Below are 12,681 nucleotides of genomic sequence, written 5' to 3'. Positions count from 1 at the left end.
AGGGTCGATTCCACAGGGAGCAGGTAGGAAATTATTTCTTTCCAAATCAGTAGAACAAAATTGGGGGATTTTCAATGGGAGGCAAACAAAAACAAAATGAAATAAAACAAACAAAATTCAAAACTAACTCACAAAGCACAATTCACTAAAAATAGCAATTAATAAAAGTTCTACCCAAAGGATCAACTGCTCAGGCACGGTCCAATTAAATGCTCATCGATGCAAAGATATTTCACTCATTTTTCACTAGGTTGGTTATAGCTATCAATAAGCTCTGACAACCAGCTCTTCCTTACTTTTTCGACAATCAAGGTACGACCATTGACTGCTTCTCTAACCAGATAACAACCCTAGGTACGACCGTAGGAATTTAATTATCCAATTGCATTAAAGCTAGAAGAACCCAACCCTAACCAATAAACACGCTAAGAGGGTTTATTTAAATTAGATCTTGCGTTTTCCCATCATAAAGCCAATTATGGTGGTTGCCACGGGGTGTCAACTAAATGAACAATTACGGATTCTATTTAATTAACGTGGCAGTAGGCTATTAAATTAAATCAAATACCCGGCCGTTGATATTCAATTAATCAAATACCCATGAACAATTAATTCAGGAAACGCACGAATAGCAACAAAATTGGAGGAAATAATGAAAGCTTGATTAGATCTCACAGATATTATGGACCGCGCCCTTGCGTCAACCTTTGGGTAGAGGGGGAAATTAGCCGCTCCTCATCGTTTCAATCCCGCGTGATTTAATTGAATTCATTCAATTATTTGCCAAGGAATTGGGAAAGGGAAATTAACTGCAATAACAACCGAAAAAGGCCCTGCCTTCGTCCCTGCTTCGGGGTCCCAATTACAAAGCCAAAGCTACGAATGAATTGTCCAGCGGAAAAGTTGAAAGTCAGAAGAGGAAAGCGACGTCTAGCGCCTGGGAAAGAGAAAACTAAAGCTCCTGTTTTTGATTCAATGTCAATCTAGCTATCTAATTTGCTGCCGAAGAGAAAACCAAAAAGAAACGACGGAAATCGTAAGAAGAGAAAAAAGCGTCCGACCGCTGACAGACGTAGGAAAAGAAAACTAAGCCTAAAAAAATAGATTCCCCCAATCTTGCTTTGTCCTTTTCTTTTTATAGCCGCCGTCCAAGAAGAGTCAAAAAAAGAAACGTCTGGTGCAAAGCCTAGTGTTGTCTCCAGAGTTTTGATCCCACGCTCCGGGTTCACGTGGACCACGGTCCGTCTTTCGGTTTCGTCCACCTTCCAAGGCGTGGCCACGCCCTGGAACGGCAAGTCTTCTGGAAATTCACCCCGCGAGATCATTTTTCATGCCTACCACCTACAATTCACACAAATATCGAATATGAGTGAAATTCCAATTCTTAGTACCGTGAATAGCCAAAATTAGGACAAGATAGTAGTGCAAAATACGCCAAATAACCGTTCTACCAGGAACCAAGAAAGAATCAAACTAAAACTCTGCTAAAAGCTAAGTTAAAAACTCTTGATAAGAGTTCTCTGGACGTCTGTTTCTTTTTTAAAGCCAAAGATGACTAATGCTATCTAGTCCCGTGGTCCCCGCAGAAATTGAGAGTCCAACTCTAGAAGAAAAGCTAGCCGACTAAGAGAAAAAAGATACAAAGAGGTGGGGCCTGCCGAATTGCTTATTGTGTTCTATTGATAGTAGGACTTCTCGTATGAGTTCTCCTCATCAGCACAAAGGTAGGAAATTAGTTTTGTTCTCTCCTTGTGGGCCAGGTCGATGGAGATTTTTTTGAAGTCTCCAACTTATGGAATAAGTCTCTTCTTTTTGTAGTTTTCTGCTCCATTCCCTGAAATTAAATCCAAATACTAAATATAAGTAAATATTAACAATTAAAACAATATTTGACAGGAATAAAAGGGAAAATTAGTAATAAAATTGCTAACAAATAATACCCTATCAATTCCCACCACACCTGAATTGCCCTCAAGCATAGGAACAACAATTGAACACCAAAAATTCGACAATAGCTATTGCTCCAACTACCATATTGCCAAGATACCATGAAAACACATATCAAGCATCAATTGTCAAAATCCAAGAGACATCTCCTCGGTTAGTTTCCAAACCGCAGACTCTTCTAATTTATGGCTAACTATTCTAAGAAAAAAAAAATGGTCGATCAACATTTATCAGCAAATGGTCCAACTATTAACCAAATTCTCAACATAAAACCCATAGATCAGACGGCTAACTTTATACACACACTTACACAACCTTCACCTTTTTTATCACGTTTTTCTATTTTTCTCTTTTTTTTTTCTTTTTTTTCAGAATAGCAAAAGACTTAATCTCTAGCCATTAGAGCCTTTTGACGCGAACTCCAACATTTGCCAGATGAAGGAGCCCGGTTACTCAGTTTCGATCGCTATGCGACCACACAATCATAGCAATTATTACCTTTTGACGCGAGAATCGACACTTTAGGTGAAGATCCCCGGTTACTCAGTAGTAATAACTAGCGGAGTACAGTTAACTCTTATTTACAACCATATAGCACAATAACTAAAAATAACACAAAAATAACAGCAGCCAGCCTCAAATTTCCAAACATGGAGAACTAAAATTAATAACTGGACCAATTCACATGAAAAATGCCAATAATCATTCCCTATACCTAGAAAAGTTAACCAAAAATTGGAAAAGTTAAGCAATTATTGATATTCACCAAAGAGATGTTCCTGAACTTAACCACATCAACTTGATACCCTTTTATTACTAAAACTTGGCAATGGCAGAATTAGAGACAACAATCCAGCATCAAAACTTGGTATTCATATAAAAACTGATCACTAGAAAGAAAAAGAAAAGAAAATAAATGAAAGATAGGCAAAAACTAACTAAAAATAAAGGAAAAGCCCCTAGAAACTAAAAACAAAAATACTAGCACCACAACGATCCCCCCCACACCTAATTCACACATTGCCCTCAATGTGATAATGTAAAAGCAGAAGGAAGGAGAGGGGCAACGGTACTTCCCTGAAGTCATCAAAATAGGGGCGGTTCAGGTGGAAATTGTGGATCAACTCGCATCTAGAGTTGGTGCCATTCGTGGTTTCACCATGGACTCTAGATATCACTCTAAGCAACAATAGACTACAATTGCCAACAAATAATGGAAGCTGGAAATTCAAAGCAATAACAATTTTAAAACCAACCCAACGAACAAAATGCACAATTTAATCACCCAGAGGACATACAAATACCCCAACACTTATAGCAAATGCAATTGATAAGCACTTGTGGTCCCAATTCAGTCAGATGTAGAAACAAAGCAGTCCGAATGTGCAACAACTGCTCCAAAGACTTGAGTAATTAAAATTGATGGGCAGATTACTCCAAGCAAGTCAATTAATCCAAGCAAGTCAATTAGATGCAACAAATGAGCAATAGGCAACGGAAGTGTCACAGTAGCTTCCCAAATCAACAAACAACCACAGAAAGTAGCTGCCCACACTATCAGAACACGGCTCCCAACAATGCAACAAAATAATCAATAATCACAGGAAGCCCCACTATTGTAAGAACCAGCAAAAACAATTCAATAAGCAATGATGTCCGCAAATGCAGACAAATACCAAACCTTTCCACACAAATTCTCAGTAAATGCCTCCAAAGGTGTAGTTGGCCGCAAAACGCGCACCCTAAATTGTGGCAAACGCCCCCAACAAGTCAATTAAAAGCAACTAAGAGCAATAACAGAAGTAACCCGACCAAAGGCATAGCAATGGTCTCAAGACAGAAAGCAACAAAATAGAGCTCAAGTGCTACCATAGACGACCTCAACAAAGTAATGGATTCAAGCAATTTGAATGAGGAGAATACGGTCAGAGGTCCCCTCAAATACCAATTCAAATAGGCTAACCCAACCCACTAAGAAATCCAAACAACACTGAACAACACCCCAATATCAGTCAAACCTCATCAATAGCAAGTAATCGAAATAACGGGTTCCACCAAATAAATGAAAAACCTGGCACCAGGGTGGGCAAGTGCGGTGGGTGAGAGGGAGCTTGGAGCTTGGAGCTTGGAGTGGTGGCGCGAGTTGGCGGTGCTCGGGGAGTTGAAGCTGAAGTCGCGCGTGAGGGAAAGGCCGCCGTGGCTCGCGGCGTGCGGTGGTGCGAGGTGAGCTAAGCAGCAGCGGTGGACAGCGCCTGATAGCTCGCGACGGAGGGGTCCAAGGCGGCAGAGTGCGAAGGAGAGCTGGTGGCGAGGAAAGAGGGAGATAGGACGGGCGGCGGTGATGGAGGAAGGCGTCGGCCGAAGAAGAAAGGAAAAGGAGAAAAGGGGAAGCGGGGAAGAAGAGGGAGAAAAGGGAAAGAAAGAAAGAAAAGAAAGAAGGAAAGAAAAAAGAAAGAAAAGAGAAAAAGAAAGGAGAAAAAAAATAATAGCTTTTGGTCTATTTTTTTTCTTTTTTTTTTGTTTTTCTTTTTCGAATTTAAATTTCAATAAAAAAATGAATTGCTGAGAAAAAACTAAACTGAAGGTCAAGAAGAAGAAATAATTTTCTATATATATTTTTTTGAATTAATTTACTTTTTTTTGAATTTAATTTTCAAAATTTGCATTTTTGAAGAAAACACAAAACTGAAGGTTTAAAAGGAAAATTTTTTTTTTTTAATTCATGTTTTGGATTGTCAAACACCGCGTAGGCACACCAAAATTATAAAACGTCCATTGACCTTAGGAGACACAAACACCGCGTAGGCACGCCAAGATTGGTAAACATCCACTGATCTCAGGAGACACAAACACCGGGTGGGCACGCCAAGATTGCACTTCCTGGTCACTGTGGAGGAAAATATTAATACTGATACTACCCAACGGGAAAATGACAAAACGAAAGAAATGAACAACTAAAAACAATAAAACCAATATTTGGGTTGCCTCCCAAAAGAGCGCATTTGTTTAATATTTTTGGCTAGACATTATCATATTTATTCAGGGAGGATAAAATCTTGTGACTCGTCTTAATGTTTCATCCTCTATATAGTCCGGATAGCCCTCGTAAATAGAGTAATTCTTGGGCACACGAGTTACGGGCTTCCATGGACGAGTAAATGACGCCAAACAGGTCAACGATAATTTGCATTCTCCATTCACTCCCCCCTCACGTGCATTTATTGGTCCAAGATATCTTGCCATCGCCACTCTTAATTTATTCCTGTAATGAAATTCAAAATTTTCTGATATAATAAAGTCAATTTCATTAACAGGAATTGAAGAATAAGAGTCAGGAGAATATTGATTAAGGAATGGAGGAGATGTCACCGCATTTGGAGATTGTTCACCAGATTCATTCATTTGAACGAGTTGATACTGGGGTCTCACTTCTTGCACTTCAACTTCTTTTTCAATTGTATTTTTAGATCCATTTTCTTGAGACTCTTGTAGCTCCATGTCACTTGTTAGGATAATTGCACTCTCATCTTCTTCAAGGTCGATGTTGGTCTGTGAGGGCAATTTTTCACTCACGTAAGAAGCTAATTGCGTTATCCTGGATGCCAATAGATGCACTTGATCCGTCATCTCGGATGTCAATAGTTGCACTTGATCCGCCATCGCTTGTGTCTCCTGTTGAAATCGATATGTATTAGCAGCTAGTAATTCAATCATTTCTTCAAGAGATATACCTGACACGAATGATGGTTGTTGAGACTCTTGCTGTTGAAAATCCATTGGCCCGGTCGCATAATTAAAATTGGAATTATCCCACCATCCTTGATCATACCTGTTTGGGTAAGGATCATACCACGTTTGAAATCGAGGTGGAAAATCTCCAAAAGTATCAATTGGAGCACTTAGATTATCTTGAAATGTGGGGCATGTGTCGGTTGAATAACTTGAGGCAAAATAAGTTCCACAATTTGCAACGGCCCATTGATCATTAGGAAAAACACGAGTCTCATAACCCCATTCAGGAATAAAGTCCAGTCTATCATCAAAATACGGAATGTTAGCAGCCATAAACTATATAAAAAAAATAAGAGAAAGAAAAAAAATCAAGATGTACTCAAAAAGAAACAAATTAGTCAGGCACCAGTCCCTGGCAACAGGTCGTCGAGCCTACTACTCAATAACCAATATGACTCTAGCCAAAGGTACAACTTTTCAGACACGGTTCATGTAACTGATCATCGATGCAAAGGTAATTCAATTATTCATTAATAGATTGGTTATAGTTGTCATACACGCGATGAACAACCAGTCTTTCCTTAATTTCTTGATAGTTAAGGTACGACCGTTAACTATTTCCCTAACCAAAAAATAACCCTAGGTACGACCATAGGATTTAATTACTCGATTGCATTAATAATTAGAAAAGCCCAACCCTAACCAACAAACACGCTACGAGGGTTTGTTTAAGTTAGATCATACATTTCCCTAACATGAAACCAATCACGCTAGTCGTCACTGGTATTAATCAATTGAACAATTACGGATTCAATCAATTAATTTGGCATTAGATCATTAAGTTAATTCGAATATCGGGCCCTTGACATTCAAATAACATAACAAGCATAAGCAATTAAATCAGAAAATGCACAAATACCAATAAATAAAAGAAATAAGTAAAATAATTAGATCTCCCAGATGTTCGGAACCAAGTTCTCAAATTGACCTTCGACTAGATGAACTTAGCCACGCCTCATGAGAAAATCTCCACGTAATTTAATTGAGGTCCAGGCCATCAAAGGAACCAAGAAAGAATCAAACTAAAACTCTGCTAAAAGCTAAGCTAAAAACTCTTGATAAGAGTTCTCTGTACGTCCGTTTCTTTTTTAAAGCCAAAGATGACTAATGCTATCTAGTCCCGTGGTCCCCGCAGAAATTGAGAGTCCAACTCTAGAAGAAAAGCCAGCCGACTAAGAGAAAAAAGATACAAAGAGGTGGGGCCTGCCGAATTGCTTATTGTGTTCTATTGATAGTAGGACTTCTCGTATGAGTTCTCCTTATCAGCACAAAGGTAGGAAATTAGTTTTGTTCTCTCCTTGTGGGCCAGGTCGATGGAGATTTTTTTGAAGTCTCCAACTTATGGAATAAGTTCTTTTTTTTTTTTTGTAGTTTTCTGCTCCATTCTCTGAAATTAAATACAAATACCAAATATAAGTAAATATTAATAATTAAAACAATATTTGGCAGGAATAAAAGGAAAAATTAGTAATAAAATTGCTAACAAATAATACCCTATCATGCATTTAAAATAAAAAAATGGTCAAAAATCTATGTTGGAACCAACTTTTATTGACCTAATTTTATAAGGGATGTAAATTTACTATTACAAAAGTGAACAACGAAAAAAATTTATTGTCAAATGTTTTTTCCTATTTCTGCAAACGACAATGGGATATATTTTGAATTGATAACTTAATCCGTTGGACTGCTGTTCATTTGTAGTAATTTCATCAAAGAATGTATAATTTGGTATTTATTATTTTCCTCACTAGGGGGAGACATTTTATATTCTACTTTCATGTCTCGAGTTTTGCCTCCTATTTCAATTACGTATCTTTGACTTGATGTAATGTAAAAGAAGATTTTTAATCTCTAATTAGGTATGCATTTCAATTGCATAGGTATACCGTGTTGCCATTGAACTATGTTCTTTGCACCTTTAGAGACAATGAATAATACTTCAATGGAACTTTTTGCCAGATATCATCCTTGTTCATTCGTTTATTCATCTTCATCTGCGCAGCTTAAAGTTACTTAACCAATTTGAGTTACTATACATGGAACTTAAACAATTCGTTTATTCATTCCCCTGTAAAGATGTGGAAAAAAAAAAGATTTTGGTTATAACGAATCATTTTTCTCTTTAAGGAAGAAATTTTCAATTTGACAGCAATGGATCCTTCATGTACATGTTACTGGCCATATTTGCTCCAACAATCTCTCGACAAATATAAAAAGTTTATTTGCAAGTAGAAAAATCGAATTATCATATGACGGGAAGTGGAGAAAAAAAAAATGGTTAATCCAACAAAAACTGAACAACTTAGAAATTTATTTTATCACATTCGATTTTTGAGTCCAGAAGAAAGAACATCTGCATGGGGTTATTAGTTTTTGAAGGACAACACCTCCTCACTAAGACTTGATGACAGGATGTGATGGTTCAGTTTGAATAAAATTCCTTGAACCATATTGGATAATCAGGGATACCGAGCCATTGAGTACCAAAAATTAATAAAGGAAACAATCTAGTTCTCCATTGGTAACTCTCATTTCCCCAGTCTCTATCATTTCATCATGGATGCTATTTGGTTTCATTTTACGTCTTAGGCGTATATGACATGGAAAGAGAAGGAGGAGCTTGAGAATAAGAAGGTTATTTATTCAGGCATACAGTAAATATTATGATGATAATAGAGTAGTACAGTTTGATTTTTCTTGCTTCTGAATATGTGTATTGCTTTGGCATTGTTTGCCTTCTACAATTTGATTTAATGCCTAAAGAAATGTAATCAATTTCTGTATTCAGATGATCAAATGCATAACAAGATTCTGCCTCTCGCATATCAAGATTTCTGCATCTTTTGGTCATGGACAATTAGGATTTCTTCCTGGTCCACCAAAGTAAAAGTAATCTCCGGCATCATCACTCTTTCCAGATACTATGTTGTAGCAATTCGGCTTCTCAGCTACGGTAGTGATATCACCAGGAGGGACTAAGGTGTTGGATTGATCAACTACTTGAAGATTCTTGAAGTAACTTGCCCCTCCAGCTTGTTCTTCAGCAAAATGGCCACTGCCCATTTGAGTTGTGGTGTGTTGCCCATCTTGAGCATTATTTATTATCTCTCCACCCCATTCAATTAGTGAAGCACTGTCTGCTAGGTCTGTAAATAAGGAAGCAGGCCAATAACCAATTACATCGTCATTCCCGTGTTGTAGCCACCACACATTTTGCTTTGGGTCCTAAACAAAATTATACCACTATATTATGAGTTTTTCAAATCCCAGAAAAAAATTAGGGCTATGTTGTACATAATATGCTGGGATCTTAATCAATTCTGGCTGTCATTACCTTAAAGATTTGTAGGATGATTTCATGTTGAGCACCATGATAGGTAGAAACTGGTGAAAGGGCAACATCTAATGCAATTGAATTACTGGTATGAACAAAGCCAGGGCAGTCCAAGTTGTAGCAGCCAGTGGTTTGATAACCATCTCTCTGTTAGTATTACCAAATTTTGATACATACATAATGATAAAAATTTAGATTCAGGCAAACATATTATATTAGCATTAGGGTTGATAATATTTTGTGACTTACAGTCCAGTAAGTGAAAAGTCTTGTGTTGCTATCTCCAAAGTGACTTGGAAATACCTATTGTATATATTAACAAACGAAATAAGTAGACAATAAAGTTCAAGACACATGCATGGCCAGATGTATTTATTATAGGGAAGAAGTACCATCCAACCAGCTTCAACGCTGTTCAGATCTGAATTAGCACCTGCAAGAACCCATATTTGAGCCAAGCTAAATTCACCACTGCCCTGAACTTGGGGTTGCCAAAGGTTTATTGTTGCCTTTGCTCCCAAATACTTGTTACTTTGGACATATGCATATGCATGCTAAAGAATTGAAGAAAAAAGGAAATGAGAAATCCATAAAATTAATAAGCTAAAAATGAGAGAGATTTAAACAAACTAAAAAATTTCCTTCCTGTTAAAGGAATTTTGATATATAATACTCCAAAGGAAAATTAGCAGACACCAAGTATTAAACCTATGTAAACATGCAGGCGTGTGTTGCTACAAAATTCTAGCAAAAATATAGTATGAGTAGATGTTTCGAGTGACTCTGTCACAGCCGTCGCACGTAGTAGCTCTCTTGCCTTCGCTAAAAAACGGCCTACCAACGATTCTCCGTTGGTTCTAACCGCCAGTGCATGATACTCCGCTGACAACGTTAAGAAATGTACGATGATCGTTCTCATGGCTAACTAGTGAGTCGTGAAACGCACGACGGTGGTTCTACCCTTTGATGGCATGGTGTACGACTACGTGACACGGAATAGGTCATCCTTCCGACAACGGTGCATATCAACACATTAAAAAAAAATTCTACAAGAGTCGTATTGTTTATGGTACACAACAAATTTCCAATTGTTTATGGTACCTCGTGATTGGAAAAGTCAGCGAGCTGGGGAAAGTTTCTGTGCTTCTTCTTTGCATATCTTGCTTTCTGGTTTCTTCTAACAGGAATAATTCCTTCAGGGCATCTCCCACCCAACTGCCATAACTGAGCAATTGGTTTTTTATCCTCTTGGCCATGAGCATTGGATTGGAATAGTTCACCTCCACCAATTGGTCCTTTCCGAGGCTGCAAACTAGGCCTCATCTGCAACGTGCAAAAAATACATAAAATTTTTACTTGTAGAGATTTTTCCCTTGTCTTGCTTTTGGGTGGGATAGAAAGGCTCACCAAAATGGTATGATTTTTTAGCAAAGGATGATCAAACGCTGGTTGATGATAAATGTTGATACAATCAATAATATCACCATCAGGGCTCTGCCATTTAAAACAATCATGCATCAGTTAGTCATGTACGTGAGTCCTAAAAATGTGGACAGCGCACTTAAATATTTCAATTTGTTATGTAAGAAATTAGAACAAGACATAGAAAAACAAGTACGTAGATGTACACAAGAACATGAACACAGGCACCATGAATATTAAAGTGAGCGAAGAAGGAATAACCTTGATGGACTTGACAGGGATCTTCTTTGAACTGCTCAACGTTTTCCTGACCTGAGTCTTCTTGCTTGAGGCATCACGTAAATTCATCATGGATAATAAAATGAAGAAATAAAATAGCTTCATTTTCTTCTCACTTCTAAAACTTCCAATGCAAAATTGATTCACAGGTTGGTGGTATGTATTTGATTTCATTACTAGGTGAATTTATAAGCTTTTAAAGTATCGTTCGTGGAATTCTACTGGTTTATTAAACGAAACCTCCCAAGTCAATTGACTCATAATTTGTTAGATTCATGAGTAAAGGGTTAGTCCCACATTGGTCCGAAAGATAGAGAAAGAGCGATTAATATGTAAATAAGAGCCCGAGACCTAATGGTTTAAGTTTTTGGGTCAGACTTGGGTTCCTAACTTACGTATTGGACTCTTTGGTAGACTCTCTCGTGATATTTTCCCCTATCAAATTGGGTTCCTAACTTACATATTGGTTTGAGATGGAGCCAAGGGAGGTCCAAAAATCCAGTTTGGATGTTGAAGAAGAGTGGGTCCATATTTGGAAGAAGAGTTGATCTTAGGTGATAAGGTGGGATTGCATTGAGTAAAAATAGAGAAAGAACGATTAATATATAAGTAAGGGTCCGAGACCTAATGGTTTAAGGTTTTGGGTTAGAGTTGGGTTTCTAACTTACATATTGGGCTCTTTCCCCTATGAATAATTCTTCAGACCTCTTCAATCCTGGACCCCAAAACTATTGGACTCTTTGATAGATTCTCTCGTGGTGTTTCCCCCTATCAATAATTTTTCGGATCTCTTCAACCCTAGACCCCAAAACTACTAGACGAAGGTACGACTTTAATATGGATTGTAAATGGCCATATATTCATATAATCTTTCTTTTCCTTGTTACCATTATTAGGCGACAAACTTTCTTGTTTTTTCATGAACAAATATCGAAAGAGAATGCACTATCACTTGGTTTTCATATTACCACCAATTGCGGCTAACAAGAAGAATATATTCAAGAACAATAACTACGGAAAAAGTAACCAAAAATTAATCAAGAACTCAAGTCAAGATGGAACTTCCAGAAGAGAGGGAAAAAAAAGAGTTGAAATTAGATGTGTAGAGAAGAGAAATCATACATAATTTTAGTTCAAGAGGCATTTCTTTTTGTCCTCAAACGCCTTTCCTCCATATAACTTAAGTTTTTTTTCAATATATAGTCCCTTTTAATACCAAAAAAAAAAAATGCCTCAAACAATTATAAGACCGAGTTCCTCCCGTCTAACAGTTTCCGGATGCTATATCTTCTCATCTTTCAGCAAGCGTTGTTTTTCTGATCTTGGAAGTTTTCAACATCTAGTTGAGTTTACTTTCGTAGTCAAATTTCATCCTTTCAACGGTAATTTCTGTAGTGTATTCACGAAGTTGGAAGACAGGTGTGGAAAGCAAATAATATGGCAAAGAAGCCTCCACGTTGCAACCTGACAAGTACGGACGACGAAAGGGAATAATTCCAGAAAAGGAAGTGATGACCTATAACCGCGGTTTGGACATTGGAAATGTAGCGTACTGCACAAGCTGGAAATGCATTGGGGTGAAACGGAATTAACATGAATATAATGGGCTAAGGAGTAAAAATAAACCCGTAACTTTATTAAAACAACCCCAATTTTCAACTCTTTCGTCCATAATAACAACGCAATAACCCATTTTCGTTGAATACAAATGTTAGCGATTGCACAATATCATATTTAAATGCATTTTTGAATAAAGAGCCAACTCTTTATGGCTTTCCTGCACTACAACTAAAGATTAAATCTATTTTGAGGACCATTATTATATTCAAACGGGTGTCTCAGTTTAAAAGTTTCAGCTCCCCTTGGCTTTTTTCCATTACAGCAACATAATACCCAAGGTGCCA

General features: G+C 37.5%; 2 protein-coding genes and 1 long non-coding RNA gene across 3 annotated transcripts; all 3 read right to left on the bottom strand.

Annotated features, from left to right (window-relative positions):
* Positions 1 to 791: 791 nt before the first annotated feature.
* LOC140009710 (uncharacterized) lies at positions 792 to 4,457 on the bottom strand. The gene is made up of 2 exons (XR_011817249.1): positions 4,019 to 4,457; positions 792 to 1,834 (listed from the first exon to the last, which is right to left on the bottom strand). It is a non-coding gene; the product is annotated as an uncharacterized lncRNA (long non-coding RNA).
* Positions 4,458 to 8,583: 4,126 nt separating this feature from the next.
* On the bottom strand, positions 8,584 to 9,285 carry LOC140017111 (protein neprosin-like). The gene is made up of 3 exons (XM_072071474.1): positions 9,280 to 9,285; positions 9,077 to 9,223; positions 8,584 to 8,967 (listed from the first exon to the last, which is right to left on the bottom strand). The coding sequence occupies exons 1-3, from the start codon at positions 9,283 to 9,285 to the stop codon at positions 8,590 to 8,592; spliced, it is 531 nt and encodes a 176-aa protein (XP_071927575.1). The 3' UTR covers positions 8,584 to 8,589.
* On the bottom strand, positions 9,085 to 10,847 carry LOC140004390 (protein neprosin-like). The gene is made up of 4 exons (XM_072055978.1): positions 10,760 to 10,847; positions 10,178 to 10,570; positions 9,469 to 9,630; positions 9,085 to 9,379 (listed from the first exon to the last, which is right to left on the bottom strand). The coding sequence occupies exons 1-4, from the start codon at positions 10,844 to 10,846 to the stop codon at positions 9,287 to 9,289; spliced, it is 735 nt and encodes a 244-aa protein (XP_071912079.1). The 5' UTR covers position 10,847; the 3' UTR covers positions 9,085 to 9,286.
* Between the last annotated feature and the right edge of the window lie 1,834 nt (positions 10,848 to 12,681).

Source organism: Coffea arabica, chromosome 1e (genome assembly GCF_036785885.1).
Source record: "Coffea arabica cultivar ET-39 chromosome 1e, Coffea Arabica ET-39 HiFi, whole genome shotgun sequence".
NCBI classification, from domain to species: domain Eukaryota; kingdom Viridiplantae; phylum Streptophyta; class Magnoliopsida; order Gentianales; family Rubiaceae; genus Coffea; species Coffea arabica.
This window is presented reverse-complemented; position numbering and strand designations above follow the sequence as displayed.